At 50.3% G+C, this 16824-nt stretch overlaps 1 protein-coding gene across 1 annotated transcript in view; it reads right to left on the bottom strand.

Moving 5' to 3' along the window:
- Window positions 1–844: 844 nt before the first annotated feature.
- Window positions 845–16824, bottom strand: part of TMPRSS2 (transmembrane serine protease 2) — a 64430-nt gene continuing 48450 nt past the window's right edge. The window contains 2 exon segments of the mRNA XM_075593701.1: window positions 845–4964; window positions 14301–14453. Of these exon segments, the coding sequence (XP_075449816.1) occupies window positions 4956–4964; window positions 14301–14453 (162 nt within the window). The 3' untranslated portion in view covers window positions 845–4955.

The following is a 16824-nucleotide window of genomic DNA, read 5'->3' as shown; positions in this document are numbered from 1 at the left end:
ACAGTCGGGCGGCGTGCAGCAGCAGCAGCGGCGTGAAGTGATCGTGAGATCACCTACATCCTATGCTGTTTATCCATTTGGATCCTGTAAGCCTCCAATTTTATTGTGTGTGGATAAATCGTTTGTTTTTATTCCTGACTCTGTGTGTGTCTTTCTCTGCTTGAGATTGCACCTCCTCCTACTGGCTTTGGTCTATGACCATTTACCTTGCTGGCTATGCTTGTTTAAGCTTTATTCCAGCTCTCTGAGTATTACTTGGAAGCCATATCATGGTGTTCTTACAATATTGCACCATGTAGATTTTGTTTTATTTTTAAGGTACCATCGCTCCCCTGGTTCTTCTGTGCTCATCCTCCAGAATCTATTTGGCCCAAGTATAAGTTTTGAATGACAACAAAAAATGCGAACACAAATCATTTCAGTGATCACCGTCCCTTTCTTTGTGATCTCTCTTGGGGAACATTTTGTGAAAGAAGCGACAGAAGTAACTGTGGTTGCATTTGGAAAAATAGGTAACAGGTGTACGTTATTAAAGTATGCGGCTGGCTCCAAGCAATCTTTATGACCAATGTACTGGTATTGCACATATATTGTGCCAGTAAAAAATACATGTTTTGCATCTTCTTGGTGTGCCTATCCCTTTATTATTTTTGTACTGTACCTTATAAGTAGCTCTGATAGCAGCAATGGTCTGGTCTATTATTTAAGTGTGTTCCCCAATCCATATCAACATGTACACACACACACGTGTGGATGTTGCTATTTTATTTTAACCTCAAAAGCATTGTAATGTCATTTAATATAATATATAAGATTTCTGACATATTAAGCACACACACAACAGTTGATTGTAAAATGAAATATTTATTTGTATTAGAAGTCTTTGTAAAAATATTACCACATTGTTCAAGTGTTTAAATTTTTAGATTAGACAGATAAAAATGGGTTAACATAATAAATTATATAAAATCACAGTATGCTAATTTCTCCTTTTACACAAATAACCTGAAAGATTTTGGCACCATTAAAACAAAAAAAAACTTATCACAAACTCTTCCGCAATTACTTGTTTGTCAAACAATGACTGAAATGTCAAGCAGTGATCGTTCATACATTGGACAGCAGTTCCTTCAAGAGTAGTACTACTTTTTCAGTGATAATTGCCAAATTACTGCACAATCTTAGTAGCCAAGATATTTTCTTGTTGCTAGGGAAGTGTTCCGCACCCTTCAAATAAATGGGTCTAAAATCTTCACCAGCAAGACGGCTTGTCATTCATACTGAATAAGGGGTTACACCTTAGGCTATGATTATACTACCTGCGTGTATGAAGCGCATAGCCTCGCGCACTCCTGCAGCCCCAGCGCTCTGTGAACTTGGCCGCAGGAGATTGGGAAGGCGTGGCGGAAGCATCACGAAGCTGGTTCGCCCTCATTGGCTGAACCGCTCACGTGACGTCACGCGGCCGCGCTTGAAAAGACAAACTAGGGGCGGCCTCATAGGCATTAGGCAATTCGTGCTCGTCGCACAATCGCGCTGACTATAAGCTCAGCCTTACAGCAGGGACCTTACTGGGTCAGTAACTCTACATTGATCCGTAAATGAAGACCCTCATAATAAATCACTTAAATGTGCAGTCACACAGGATCAAACTGAGCTCATAGAATTGATACATTTCCAAGGTTAAAACTGCACGTCGGAATAACGTTTAACCTGGCAAAGTTCCTCTTCCTCCTGACTAGTTCCCCATCCCCACATCAAGGCTTTTCTTTTTTTATTGCCATTCTTAAGATTTTGCCCATTAATTTGTTTAACGGAGTCAATAGAAGATTTTTTGGAAGAGATATATACTGGAGTTCTCCGACGCGTTTCTTTCTAAAAAATCAAAAAAATCAAATGGGCATCACTGAAAAAGAGTACTTTTCCATTAGAATGTCACTGTGTTTTTAAATATGAAAATCTCACGGGATCTGAATGGACTTCCCTGGGATTTAGTTGGAAGTTAGCCAACTCACTTTTTTTTTACTGCTATACAATACGTTAAACCAAGTAATCTCAAATCCAGGGTTCGTACTCTGCTTGAGAGAGAAGTCCACACCAAACATAATTAAACCAACTTAAATATTTACACAATTATAAAAACTGTAAAAAAATATACATACTACTCGTACCAGGATAAAAATCAGTTAAAACATTTGGCTTACTGTTTCAGATTATGGCTCATATATTGAATGTGCTCCACTGAACGTGTTGCATTTAGAATGCCTTATTCTGATCCTTGAGTGACTGCGTGCAATACGAAATACTTCCCACTTAAACTCGTGCAGTTAATAGTATGCCCTATTATATACAGGAAGGCCACGCTTCTTGACGCCCCGCTTTTCGGCGATCCGTCGGTACCGAGAAGGGGGCCGCCATTGTTGCGCATTCGCAGAACGGGCCGGCCCGGGGTCGCGCATGCGCAGAATGAGGGGCTTTGCCGAACTTGCGCATGCGCACATAACGAAAAAAATCGCCGGATCTGCTTTCCGCCGATTTTCGCTTTGCGGCGGGTCCTTAGAACGGAACCCGCCGCATGACTGGGGCCCTGCTGTACTACGCCTTTGTTGCAATGGGGGTAAGATTTGCAAATTGAGGTTGGCCCATCAGCACCAAAGTGATTATATTTTACAGGGACATTTGCAGAGTTTACCAAAACAGAAAATGATTGATAAACTTTTTCTAATAAGCTTCTATCTGCAAGTATTTAAGGTAAAAACAGGTCACAGTTCTGTTACAAAGTCCTAGAGATACTTAAAGACGCAATCCAATTAGCATCATTTTCTTTGAAAATTTTTTAATGCATGCAGCCTTTGATTACCTTTTTTGAAAACGAATTACCTAAGCTACCGATCAATCAACAAAATCCTACTTCCCAAGGTTCACTAAATGGCTGATTTTCAGTTTTAAATCAATCCTTCAGTCAGTGTAACTCAGCAGCTACAATGCATTCTTGTATCACTATGGTAACATGATCTATTTTTAGAGTTTACAGCTCAAACTGCTGGGAATATTGGCAACAAATTATCAAAAACAGGAAAGTGTTACAAAGATCTTGCACTGCTGGGTAAATTTGCTAAAACCTGCTACAGAAATCAAAGAGCTCCTCAGTATATTAAAACTCATTTAAAAAAAAATCACATTAAGAGTTGAATTTTAAAATTTAAAAAAAAGGTAGTAAGTATTATCTAATACTACAGAACCGATTTATTTAGAAGGGAAAAAAACTCACATGTAGGATATTGCTTGGATTGCTCATTTGAAGCTGCAGACCAAGCAATATTCTCTACAGTTGTGTTTTTATTTTTGTTTTTTAATAAATCAGTTCTGTACTATGAGAATACTTGATGCATTCAAAAAAATAATAATAATAACTGAATTCAATTTTTAATGTATTATAATGTAACAATATTTTTTTGTTTCTAGAGCAACTATTTACAAAGCCACATCCCCTTCCTCTTCTGAAACAGACTCTGGCACACCCCTTTTTGTGCTCTGCTCTCTCTGTAGTAGTGCACCAATTAGTAACCGATTGTTCACATGATGTTCCCCACAGAGCTTTGCATCTTTGATCCTCTTCTGTTGCAGACAGCCATTTAGTGAACCCCCGAGCCGAATCTTCGCCAATCACAGGAGAACGGATCGATCGGCAACTTAGCCAATTACTGATCATTGTGTGGATTGTATTGATGCACGTATTAAAGGGAAAAAATATATATTTTTAATTTATTTAAAACGGCGGCTTGTACTGCTGCTTTAATGGTGTAACCATTGTCAAATTTCCTTTTTATCATATCCTTCACATTGTCATCTGTTCCAAATACAATGTGGGCTAAAAGAATGAGTGCAGTGTCAGTGCATCCTCCTGTACCCCAAAACCATCACGAATTGACAAAAACAAGGATAACGGAGACTAAGTTCTAATACCCCCCTAAAAATAAAGGGAAAATGCCTTGAGGACTGGAGACCAGAGGTGGGAAACTCCAGTTCAAGGACCACCAACTTGGTCAGGTTTTTCAGGATAGCCCTGCTTCAGCACAGATGGCTCAATCAGTGGCTCAGGATTGAGCCACCTGTGCTGAAGCAGGGACATCTGGAAACCTGGGCTGTTTGTGGCCCTTGAGGACTGGAGTTGCCCTCCCTTGTTCTAGGCTATGGGATATTTGATGGAAGGTATTGGAAGCAGAAGAATCTTGTAAAGATAAGAAAAAAAATCTCATGCATACTACCTGAATATTATATAAACCAGGCTATCACGAAAACATTGAGGTAGTTAGAGGTCATGGTTTTCTTTTTTTATATAACTGCTTTAAACCTGTGCAACCCATATCCATAGGGCTATAGTTTTCCATTAGTGTGCCCTCCATTTGTTTAAATGTTTATATTTGACATTTAAATGGTCAATGGTGAGACCACCAAAAATAATATTTACACGGGTCTCAGCACCGACTAAGAACTCACATTTCCCGCGGCACATCATTCAGACTCATACAGAAGGCAGAGCAATTGGGGGAGGGGGGAGGGGAGTGTGCAAGAATCACTAGCAAAATCAGTGCAAATTGAATAACCTGAAGAGCAGTATTCACAAATGAGTGCAAAAGCCTTAACCCCAATACATTACCTATATACAATGCATTATTGCAGTGTGCTGTCAGTATTCACAGCTACCAGTACATTTGATTATTCATTCAAAAAAAAATGATTGGACATTTTAAAATTACAGAAGTCAAAAGTATTCTTATTGGTGCGATCGACTGTTCCAGGCCCACATGCCACAGCCTACATTTGCCTTATGCAGGTTTTGTCAGTCAAACATCTAGAGTAGAAAACATATTAGAAGCCTGATCAACAGACAAAAAAAGAACCGGTGAGAGTATTGTTGTTCGGTTCTTGTGGATTACTTCATCGCTTCATCATCAGTTTGCCTGAAAGAGATACAGACAATATTTAAATACAGGGCTTTGGACGATCCAAAAGTAGGTCCAAGTTATCAATGAAGAATTGCCATCATTAACGCTGCTAATTTTAAATAACAAAATGGGGGCGGGGAGGGTTGATACTGCTGGACCATAATTCTTTATTGTAAGCTGTTCCCCTCTTTGGAAGCTGCTGCGTGATTAAATTCAATATGAAAGTTTTGCCTTTTCGGTCTACTCCCAGATGAAGGTAATATTGCATGCAGTGCAAATCCAGTATGTATTATCTGGGAAAACATGTCCTTTGAGCATCGACCTCCATATCATGTGTTTGCACTAGACTAGGGGTGGCCAACTCCAGTCCTTAAGGGCCACCAAGGGATCAGTTTTTAAGGATATCTCTGCTTCAGCACAGGTGGCTCAGTCATTGAGCCAGCAGTGCTGTAGCAGGAATATCCTTAAACTGAGCTGTTGGTGGTCCTTGGGGACTGGAGTTGGCCACTCCTGCACTAGACAGTACCCGGATCAGGACTATAAGGACTATCTGGAGCAATTCGCCCAAAGGTTCGAATGCTGGCCTGTATCCAGAAAATAACTGATAAATCGGACATGAGAAGCAAAGCATGAGGTTGTCAGGAGACGGGCGGAACACAAACAGGAAATGATGCGTGAGGAAGTGAGACATTCTACGGTTCCTGGCTCTGAGCAGGTGACAATACCCTCCCACACGCCCTTCAAATAAATGGATTAAAATGTAGTAAGTTGTAAAGCTTTTTGTTTAATGGGGAACCTACTCTAACCCTGCAACTTCCTTTTCAATGTTATGTAACTCTGGGTGATTAGTAATGCTGCAATGGTTTAAATGCCATTACAAAAATAATAATAAAAAATTTTTTTAAAAAAAAAAAAAAAAAAAAAAAAAAAAAAATAGCAGGAACAAAAATGAAACAAAATGCTGGGCGTTTGCAAATAGTGTTGAAATATGTCATCACAGAATCTCTAAAAATTCCTAGCAATACGGTACAGATTGTGTCAGCTGGAGAGAAAGGAGGCTGTTCCCACTTGGAAGAGGTGCTGCTACTGCCTGTGCTGGGTGACCGGGGCTGGTGGTGTCCTCTCATGGTGGAAGAGGCAATTCTGCAATCCGTGAGCGTTTGCAAAGTGTGGTGCTGTCCCTCTCATTGAGGCACAGCCAACACGTAATGGCCAGCGGCAGGGCGTGGTGGTTTTCAGGAAATGTTGGAGATATAGATATATAATGTGGAACGGACCACGTAGCAGGTATGGCCAGCGGCTGGTGTAGAATTTCACTTGGAGCTCTGCATAAACATGGTGCTGACAAGGTCGTCCGAAGATCGGGAATAAAATGCTGTGACTATTTGTCACCCACAATTCTGTTTTGGTGTTTTATGTGTAGCAGTGATGGAGGGGAGATATGTGGGATGGGGTGGCCAGTTGGCCACAAGGAAAAGGGCCAACTAAGGAATGTGACAGTCGTATAAGTAAAGATATGTAGATGGCAAGTCAAAATATATTCAAATACGATATTAACGTGCATTGAAGAAGCCTGAATATCTGCTATTTTGAAACCTAAAACAGAAAAGGGAAGATTCCCTAATTGGGTGCTCTAAAAATCACCTGTAAATGCTATGCAACATTAATACTGTTGCACTATGACATAGTTATTAGTCCAATATTACTATGATAGTTATTAGTCCAATATTCTATGACATAGTTATTAGTCCAATATTTATGACATGGTTATTAGTCCAATATTTGAAACCTAAAAGCAGCATCTGTCAAACGATGTTTAAATAAGTAAAACAAATGCTGGCTCTTTGAGTGGATGGAAACGTTGATCTTTTTATTCAATAAATTGCTATTTTTTTCACTAAAAGACCCCATGAGTTGCCAGCATTTTTAATATATTTTAAATACGGATCCCTCCTGGACGTCGCTGGTCGTGCCCCCGTATATAGCAGCATCGTGAGTGCTCCTATCAACAAGGACATTATGTTTACATAAGATAACATGAAACTAAGGAGGGGGATTGTGGCCTTAAGCACAGCAACATGTAAATTAGATGAAATGTAATAAATAAATCGGCTTTAAAATAAAGACATGTGATAGAAGCATTATGTACTATATATATATATATATATATATATATACTAGCTGAGAGACCCGGCGTTGCCCGGGATGTAAATGCGTAATAGGTAGTATTATTTATAAATTGTGGAACAATAGGTGAGTATTTGTTGTAAAGGTTGGATAATAATATTGAAAATAAAGATGGAATAAAATGTAATACGATGTTGTTTAAAAATGGTTTATTGTAAACACACCACAGTACAATGTATATTTTGGTGACATAACAGATGTAAAAATGTGAGGCGTGTGTCCTGCTAGGGTGTGAGGCGGCGGGTGGCGCGTGGGTTGTGAGTGCTGTCTGCGAGTGGGTGTCCTGCTAGGGTGTGAGGCGGCGGGTGGCGCGTGGGTTGTGAGTGCTGTCTGCGAGTGGGTGTCCTGCTAGGGTGTGAGGCGGCAGGTGGCGCGTGGGTTGTGAGTGCTGTCTGTGAGTGGGGGTCCTGCTAAGGTGTGAGGCGGCAGGTGGCGCGTGGGTTGTGAGTGCTCTCTGTGAGTGGGGGTCCTGCTAGGGTGTGAGGCGGTGGGTCAGTGATGTCGGTGCGTAGGGGTGGGAGGCAGAAGGTGTGTTTGGCGGCAGGTATGTGTCGAGTGTGGCGGGAGTCTGTTGAGTGCATGCAGCGGCTGTGAGGCGGTGGGTGAAAGGCAGAGACGGGCGGAGAAAGGGCGGGTGAAAGGCAGAGGCGGGTGGGCGCGAAAGCAGAGGCGGGGAGGCAGGAAGGCGGGCAGGAAGGCGAAGATTGGTGGGAAGGGGGGGAAGGGTGTGGGAGGGAGTGGGAGGGGGGGAAGGGGGTAGGGTGTGGGAGGGGGGAAGGGTGTGGGAGAGGGGAAGGGTGTGGGAGAGGGGAAGGGTGTGGGGAGGGGAAGGGTGTGGGGAGGGGAAGGGTGTGGAGAGGGGAAGGGTGTGGGAGAGGGGAAGGGTGTGGGAGAGGGGAAGGGTGTGGGAGGGGGGAAGGCGGTGGGAGGGGGGAAGGCGGTGGGAGGGGGGAAGGCGGTGGGAGGGGGGAAGGCGGTGGGAGGGGGGAAGGCGGTGGGAGGGGGGAAGGCGGTGGGAGGGGGAGGAGGGGGAAGGAGGGAAAGGGGAGGAGGGGGGAGGGAAAGGGGAGGAGGGGGAGGGAAAGGGGAGGGAAAGGGGAGGGGGAGGGAAAGGGGAGGGAAAGGGGAGGGGGAAGGAAAGGGGAGGGGGAGGGAAAGGGGAGGGGGAGGGAAAGGGGAGGGGGGAGGAGGGGGGAGGGGAGAAAGGGGAGGAGGGGGGAGGGGAGAAAGGGGAGGAGGGGGGAGGGGAGAAAGGGGAAGGGGAGAAAGGGGAGTGGGGGGGAGGGGAGAAAGAGGAGCGGGGGGAGGGGAGAAAGGGGAGCGGGGGGGGAGAAAGGGGAGCGGGGGGGAGAAAGGGGAGCGGGGGGGGAGAAAGGGGAGCGGGGGGGGAGAAAGGGGAGCGGGGGGGGGAGAAAGGGGAGCGGGGGGGGGGAAAGGGGAGCGCGGGGGGGAAAGGGGAGCGGGGGGGGGGAAAAGGGGAGCGGGGGGGGGAAAGGGGAGCGGGGGGGGGAGAAAAGGGAGCGGGGGGGAGAAAGGGGAGCGGGGGGGGAGAAAGGGGAACGGGGGGGAGAAAGGGGAGCGGGGGGGAGAAAGGGGAGCGGGGGGGAGAAAGGGGAGCGGGGGGGGAGAAAGGGGAGCGGGGGGGGGAGAAAGGGGAGCGGAGGGGGGGGAAAGGGGAGCGGAGGGGGGGGAAAGGGGAGCGGAGGGGGGGGAAAGGGGAGCAGAGGGGGGGGAAAGGGGAGCGGAGGGGGGGGAAAGGGGAGCGGAGGGGTGGAAAGGGGAGCGGAGGGGTGGAAAGGGGAGCGGAGGGGGGGGAAGGGGAGCGGAGGGGGGGGGGGAAGGGGAGCGGAGGGGGGGGAAGGGGAGGGGAGCGGAGGGGGGGGGAAGGGGAGCAGGGGGGTAAGGGGAGCAGGGGGGGGGGTAAGGGGAGCGGGGGGGGTAAGGGGAGCGGGGGGGTAAGGGGAGCGGGGGGGGTAAGGGGAGCGGGGGGAAGGGGAGGGGGGGAAGGGGAGCTGGGGGGGAAGGGGAGCGGGGGGGGGAAGGGGAGAAGTGGTGGGAAGGGGGAGGAGGGGGGAGGTGGTGGGAAGGGGGCAAAGGGGGGAGGTGGTGGGAAGGGGGAGAAGGGGGGAGGTGGTGGGAAGGGGGAGAAGGGGGGAGGTGGTGGGAAGGGGGAGAAGGGGGGAGGTGGTGGAAAGGGGGAGAAGGGGGGATGTGGTGGGAAGGGGGAGAAGGGGGGATGGAGGTGGTGGAAAGGGGGAGAAGGGGGGATGTGGTGGGAAGGGGGAGAAGGGGGGATGTGGTGGGAAGGGGGGGGGATGTGGTGGGAAGGGGGAGGTGGTGGATGTGGTGGGAAGGGGGAGGTGGTGGGAAGGGGGAGAAGGGGGGAGGTGGTGGGAAGGGGGGAGGTGGTGGGAAGGGGGAGGAGGGGGGAGGTGGTGGGAATGGGGAGGAGGGGGAAGGTGGTGGGAAGGGGGAGGAGGGGGGATGTGGTGGGGAGGAGGGGTGAGGTGGTGGGAAGGGGGAGGAGGGGTGAGGTGGTGGGAAGGGGGGGGAAGGGGGGGAAGGGGGGTGAGTTGGTGGGAAGGGGGAGGAGGTGGGAAGGGGGGGAAGGGGGAGGTGGTGGTGGTGGGAAGGGGGGGAGGTGGTGGGAAGGGGGAGGAAGGGGTAGGCGGTGGGAAGGGGAGGCGGTGGGAAGGGGGAGGGGAGGCGGTGGGAAGGGGGAGGGGAGGCGGTGGGAAGGGGGGGGAGGCGGTGGGAAGGGGGAGGGGAGGCGGTGGGAAGGGGGAGGGGAGGCAGTGGGAGGGGGGGGAGGCGGTGGGAAGGGGGGGGGAGGCGGTGGGAAGGAGGGGGGAGGCGGTGGGAAGGAGGGGGGAGGCGGTGGGAAGGGGGGGGGGAGGCGGTGGGAAGGGGGGGAGGCGGTGGGAAGGGGGTAGGAAGGGGGGGGAGGCGGTGGGAAGGGGGTGGGAAGGGGCGGTGGGAAGGGGCGGTGGGAAGGGGGGGGCGGTGGGAAGGGGGGGGGCGGTGGGAAGGGGGGGGCGGTGGGAAGGGGGGGGCGGTGGGAAGGGGGGGGGGGCGGTGGGAAGGGGGGGGCGGTGGGAAGGGGGAGGGGAGGCGGTGGGAAGGGGGGGCAGGGGACAGGAAGGGGGGCAGTGGACAGGAGGGGGGGGCAGTGGACAGGAGGGGGGGGCAGTGGACAGGAGGGGGGGCAGTGGACAGGAGGGGGGGGCAGTGGACAGGAGGGGGGGCAGTGGACAGGAGGGGGGGGCAGTGGACAGGAGGGGGGGGCAGTGGACAGGAGGGGGGGCAGTGGACAGGAGGGGGGGGCAGTGGACAGGAGGGGGGGGCAGTGGACAGGAGGGGGGGCAGTGGACAGGAGGGGGGGGCAGTGGACAGGAGGGGGGGCAGTGGACAGGAGGGGGGGGCAGTGGACAGGAGGGGGGGGCAGTGGACAGGAGGGGGGGCAGTGGACAGGAGGGGGGGGGCAGTGGACAGGAGGGGGGGGGGGCAGTGGACAGGAGGGGGGGCAGTGGACAGGAGGGGGGGGCAGTGGACAGGAGGGGGGGCAGTGGACAGGAGGGGGGGGCAGTGGACAGTAGGGGGGGCAGTGGACAGTAGGGGGGGCAGTGAACAGGAGGGGGGGCAGTGGACAGTAGGGGGGGCAGTGGACAGGAGGGGGGGCAGTGGACAGGAGGGGGGGCAGTGGACAGGAGGGGGGGCAGTGGACAGGAGGGGGGGCAGTGGACAGGAGGGGGGGCAGTGGACAGGAGGGGGGGGCAGTGGACAGGAGGGGGGGGCAGTGGACAGTGGACAGGAGGGGGTGGACAGTGGACAGGAGGGGGGGGACAGTGGACAGGAGGGGGGGGCAGTGGACAGGAGAGGGGGGGCAGTGGACAGGAGAGGGGGGGCAGTGGACAGGAGAGGGGGGGCACTGGACAGGAGGGGGGGGCAGTGGACAGTGGACAGGAGGGGGTGGACAGTGGACAGGAGGGGGGGGACAGTGGACAGGAGGGGGGGGCAGTGGACAGGAGAGGGGGGGCAGTGGACAGGAGAGGGGGGGCAGTGGACAGGAGAGGGGGGGCACTGGACAGGAGGTGGGGCAGTGGACAGGAGGTGGGGGCAGTGGACAGGAGGGGGGGGCAGTGGACAGGAGGGGGGGGCAGTGGACAGTGGACAGGAGGGGGTGGACAGTGGACAGGAGGGGGGGGACAGTGGACAGGAGGGGGGGGCAGTGGACAGGAGAGGGGGGGCAGTGGACAGGAGAGGGGGGGCAGTGGACAGGAGAGGGGGGGCACTGGACAGGAGGTGGGGCAGTGGACAGGAGGTGGGGGCAGTGGACAGGAGGGGGGGGCAGTGGACAGGAGGGGGGGGCAGTGGACAGGAGGGGGGGGCTGTGGACAGGAGGGGGGGGGCTGTGGACAGGAGGGGGGGGCAGTGGACAGGAGGGGGGGGCAGTGGACAGGAGGTGGGGCAGTGGACAGGAGGGGGGGCAGTGACACACACACACACACACACACACACACACACACACACACACACACACACACACACACACACACACACACACACACGCGTCTCAGTCCCGTGATGCGCCCTTTCTCAGTTCTGTGCGGCGGCGGTGCCGCAGGTGGGGGGGAGCAACACGCGACACCTACCTGTACTTCCGGCCGCCGCCATCTTCTCACTCGGCGCCGCGAGGGAGGAAGGGGGTCCGCCATCTTACGCGCCGCGTGGCAGCCTGTTCCCACGCCGGGGAGGGAGCGGGGAGGTGAGTGGAGCGGGAGGGAATGGTGCGGGAGGGAATGGAGTGGGAGGGAATGGAGCGGGAGGGAATGGAGCGGGAGGGAGGTGAGTGGTGAGTGGAGCGGGAGGGAATGGAGCGCGAGGGAGGAAGGGGGTCCGCCATCTTACGCGCCGCGTGGCAGCCTGTTCCCCCGCCGGGGAGGGAGGTGAGTGTAGCGGGAGGGAGTGGTGTGTAGCGGGAGGGAGTGGTGTGTAGCAGGAGGGAGTGGTGAGTGGAGCGTGAGGGTGGTGAGTGGAGCGGGAGGGAGTGGAGCGGGAGGGAATGGAGCGCGAGGGAGGAAGGGGGTCCGCCATCTTAGGCGCCGCGTGGCAGCCTGCCTGTTCCCCCGCCGGGGAGGGAATGGAGCGGGAGGGAGTGGTGTGTAGTGGGAGCTACACTGTGTGAGGTAGCGGGATAGGGGGAGGGACATTGGTGGCATGGTGTAGCGGGGTAGGGGGCCTCGCGGTCTGGTTGCGGTAGGGAGCTGTGTGAGGTGCAGGAGATGTGAGGCGTGCTGTACGGTTCGCGGGAGCTACACTGTGTGAGGTAGCGGGATAGGGGGAGGGACATCGTTGCCATGGTGTGTGAGTGGAGGCCGCGGCCTCGCGGTCCGGTTGCGGGAGGGAGATGTGTGGCGTGGAGGGGAGGGGGGGTTTGAAGAGGCAGTCTGCAGTGTTTGGTGTTGTGTGAATGTGTGTGTGTGTGCTGTGTTTGCAAAGCGTTCCCAAAACTCAGTGAGGGGTGGGACAGTGTGGAAGTATTAGGGCATTGGTGTTGGACGCAGGCCAATGAGAGGTGTGCGGGGGCGGGCATTGGACGCAGGCCAATGAGAGTCAGTGAGGGGTGGGACGCAGGCCAATGAGAGGTGTGCGGGGGCGGGCATTGGACGCAGGCGAATGAGAGTCAGTGAGGGGTGGGACAGTGTGGCATTGGTGTTGGACGTAGGCCAATGAGAGGTGTGCGGGGGCGGGCATGGCCTGAGCCGGAGTGACAGGCCCAAGGTCCAATGCGATTGACCCTTGGGACGCAGACATACAGTGATTTCACAAATATATAGTAGATATATATATATATATATGTTATATCTATAAGATCAATATATCTATTGTATTTACCCCATTATTATTGTTGTTGCATTATGTTACTACTGCGTTGCATCACTCTCTGCATTATCTTTTGTTCACATTAAATATCTTTCAGTGACATAATCCATAGTACCATTCTTCGTTCGACAGTGTGTGCTGGGATTGTGTGTGTGGCATTATGTACTTCCAGTTAGGATTAACTCCCCATTCCTAGTAATTACATCACCACCATATTAGGTTTCTTGTTGATGGTTAAATTAAAAAAGCTGCCAGAACACACCCAAAAAGTTGCTTTCCTGAATCCCCACACAGAAATAACACCGCGTGCAACGCACCCTTATAGATGCATGTAATGGTGTGTGCAAAATCGTACATGTTGGGTTTCTAACAGTGCTGGAGGGGCTGGTGACTTGATCAGTCTTGTGTGTGTGGCTGGCAGTAGATGGAAGCCTCCAGTGCTGGAAGTTTCAAGATAAAAAAGCCCCCAGGGAATATAAGGGATGGAGCCCATTCATTTTGCCTCGGGTGCCCCAATCCTGACGGTTAAGGGGTTCGGGTTAGTGGTAGGGTGGAAGAAAGGGCAGAGTTTAGGAAGGGGTGGGTAAGTTTGCGTAAGGGGGTTGGGATAAGTTAGGGCAGGGTGCTAAACTCCAGTGCTCAAGCCCCTCTGCCCTTCCCCCTAAACAGGTCAGGTTTTCAGAATATCCCTGCTTCAGCGCAGGTGGCTCAATCTGTCCCAGCTTCAGCACTGATGACTCAATCAGAGGCTGAGTCTTTGATGGAGCCTCTGATTGAGCCATCTGTGCTGAAGCCGAGATATCCTGAAAACCTGACCTGTTAGGGGGGCTTGAGGAATGGAGTTGAGCACCCCTGCACCAGGGCTTAAATAGCCCATCTATAGTGGTGCCCTCCCTGTCCCTCACCCCCTAAGGCATGAATTCACTCCCTCCCTGTGTGTTAAATCGGCAAATAAGAATGGGGCGCTGTTTTTTTTTTTCCGGGTTTTTCTCATTGATCTACACTGCAAAAATTGTTATTTGTACTGTATTTGTTCTTTAAAAATAAAAATAAATAAAAAGGGGGAAGGTTAGGTTCCCCCTCTGGCAATGAAGAGGTTAATGCAGACACTGAGGACTCCTTTTACAAGGAAAATAAACTAACACTTATGGCAGAGGGACCTGCAACAAACACATTGCAATGCAGCGAAACGGCTCGAGATACAGTGTGGTAAAAAGATCTGTTATGTTGCGCCATTAATATAATTTCATGATGTAAAATCAACTGCAGCTTATATTTTACCTGCATCTGTATATATATCCATTCCACAAACAGGGTAATATTCCCGTATACGCCAGGCTTATTGCGATTGGCACAGCCAGTTCCCCAACTTGTGTCACCAACAAGCCACCACAAGGAGTTTGTTTTGGTGACCAAGGGACCACCACTGTCCCCCTAAGGAGACAAAAACAGATGAACTCAATACAGAAACAATTCATTTTTATATACACCCGTCGGCGTCTTGTGTTTTCTTACTCTGTCATAAAACTGTCAAACTCACAGCTGATTTACGACAGAGAGTATTTACATTTTCTGACACATTTTGCTACAACAGCTGTGTGTGTTAAGTGCATAGTTTTTCTATATAAACAGGGACCTGGATCCTGACAAATATTAATTGTACATCGTTTATTTGCATAACTATCTTGGGTGGTGGCAGCATATAGATATGATTGCAATTGAGTAATTTATTTATAAAAATATTTTACCAGGAAGTAATACATTGAGAGTTACCTCTCGTTTTCAGGTATGTCCTGGGCATAGAGTTAAGACAAATAGTACATGGTTACAAATACAGTTACATAAATGAACAGGGTATACCTTATATACAAGACATTGCATGCACAGTGTATTATAGGCTTATGAAACAGTTACAGACCAGATTAAAGGGTAAGGGGTTAATATTAACTCATTGGAGGTACCTTGCGCAGGAGAAAGGCGAGTTGACTAGAGTAGCCTTGTGTATTAATCCTGGTTGCATATCTAAGTCACGTGCCCACTTGTGTGCTGTTCGTGGCAGATGGATGGGGACAGATTTAGGGGAGATATTGTCCATTTGAGGGACCTTTGCAGAGGTGAAAAGTGGGACAGCTTGAGAGCTGTGCATTAACCTTCATCCCATATGCAGGTCACGTGCTCACAGGTGTGCCGTACGTGACAAATAGTTTGTTCAAATGTTGGTCCAAAAACTTAAAGTAACAGTTCCCCTTTTATTTTTTAATCCCCTCCCCTTTTTAACTTTGTTTTAACCAGGATGAGAACCAGTGCGTCCCCATCCTGCCAGGGAGGACTGTGGATTTTAACAATGAAAAGCACAATATCAGACGACAACAAAATGTACAGTACCTGCTGGTTTTATAAGGGTTTAATACTGGCTTAGAACAGGGGTGGCCAACTCCAGTTCTCAAGGGACACCAACCGGTCAGGTTGTCAGGATACCCCTGCCTCAGCACAGGTGACTCCGTCATAATGACCGAGCCACCTGCGCTGAAGTAGGGATATCCTGACAACCTGACCTGTCTGTGGCCCTTGAGGACGGGAGTTGGCCCCTACTGGCTTAGAACTAGTTAAGCAGTGAATGCTGCAGCAATTGCACTGATCAGAATGGACTTACGGAAGGTTTTCAAAGTCCCATTAGTGGCACATAAATGCTTTTCACATACTTTCTTGAAAATAGTCAACTATGGAAAGCACAAAGAAGTATGATACCAGAGTGAAAAGGAGGAAAGGTGCAAGCAATAGTGATCACAAAAACAAACAAAGAGTGTCCTTGATTATTATATAGTTACTGCATCCTTAAAGCTGTAGGACATTCACAAATAAACCAACAAGAGAATCTGGTGTCTTGGTGGGTCTCTTTCCTATATTATAAATTCTTTTTAGTTGTCCTCAATAATGTTACACAAACCCCTCTCAAAAAGGAGCAATCCACCCTAACCAACCTCCATTGTATTACTTTTTACAGGAGTGAAACTGGTCCCCTCAGAGCGGAGCTGTGTTTCTTTTGGAGGGGTTGTTAGTGACCCCTGGCTCCCACCCTCTTAAAAAAAAAAAAAAAATGCGGGGTGGAATCTCTCTCTCTCTCTCAATATATCTCTCTCTCTCTCTCTCTCTCTCTCTCTCTCTCAATATATCTCTCTCTCTCTCTCTCAATATATATATCTCTCTCTCTCTCTCTCTCTCTCAATATATATCTCTCTCTCTCTCTCTCAATATATATCTCTCTCTCTCTCAATATATATCTCTCTCTCTCTCAATATATCTCTCTCTCTCTCTCAATATATCTCTCTCTCTCTCTCTCAATATATCTCTCTCTCTCTCTCTCTCTCTCTCTCTCTCTCAATATATCTCTCTCTCTCTCTCTCAATATATCTCTCTCTCTCTCTCTCTCTCTCAATATATATATCTCTCTCTCTCTCAATATCTCTCTCTCTCTCTCTCTCTCTCTCTCAATATCTCTCTCTCTCTCTCTCTCTCAATATCTCACTCTCTCTCTCTCTCTCTCTCTCTCTCAATATATCTCTCTCTCTCTCTCTCTCAATATCTCTCTCTCTCAATATCTCTCTCTCTCAATATCTCTCTCTCTCTCTCTCTCAATATCTCTCTCTCTCTCTCTCTCTCTCTCTCTCTCTCAATATCTCTCTCTCTCTCTCTCTCTCTCTCTCTCTCAATATCTCTCTCTCTCTCTCTCTCTCAATATATCTCTCTCTCTCTCTCTCTCTCTCTCTCAATATCTCTCTCTCTCTCTCTCTCTCTCTCTCTCAAT

This window comes from Ascaphus truei, chromosome 3, assembly GCF_040206685.1.
Source record: "Ascaphus truei isolate aAscTru1 chromosome 3, aAscTru1.hap1, whole genome shotgun sequence".
NCBI classification, from domain to species: domain Eukaryota; kingdom Metazoa; phylum Chordata; class Amphibia; order Anura; family Ascaphidae; genus Ascaphus; species Ascaphus truei.
The sequence above is the reverse complement of the archived record's forward strand: the minus strand, read 5'-3'. Positions and strand labels throughout refer to the sequence as shown.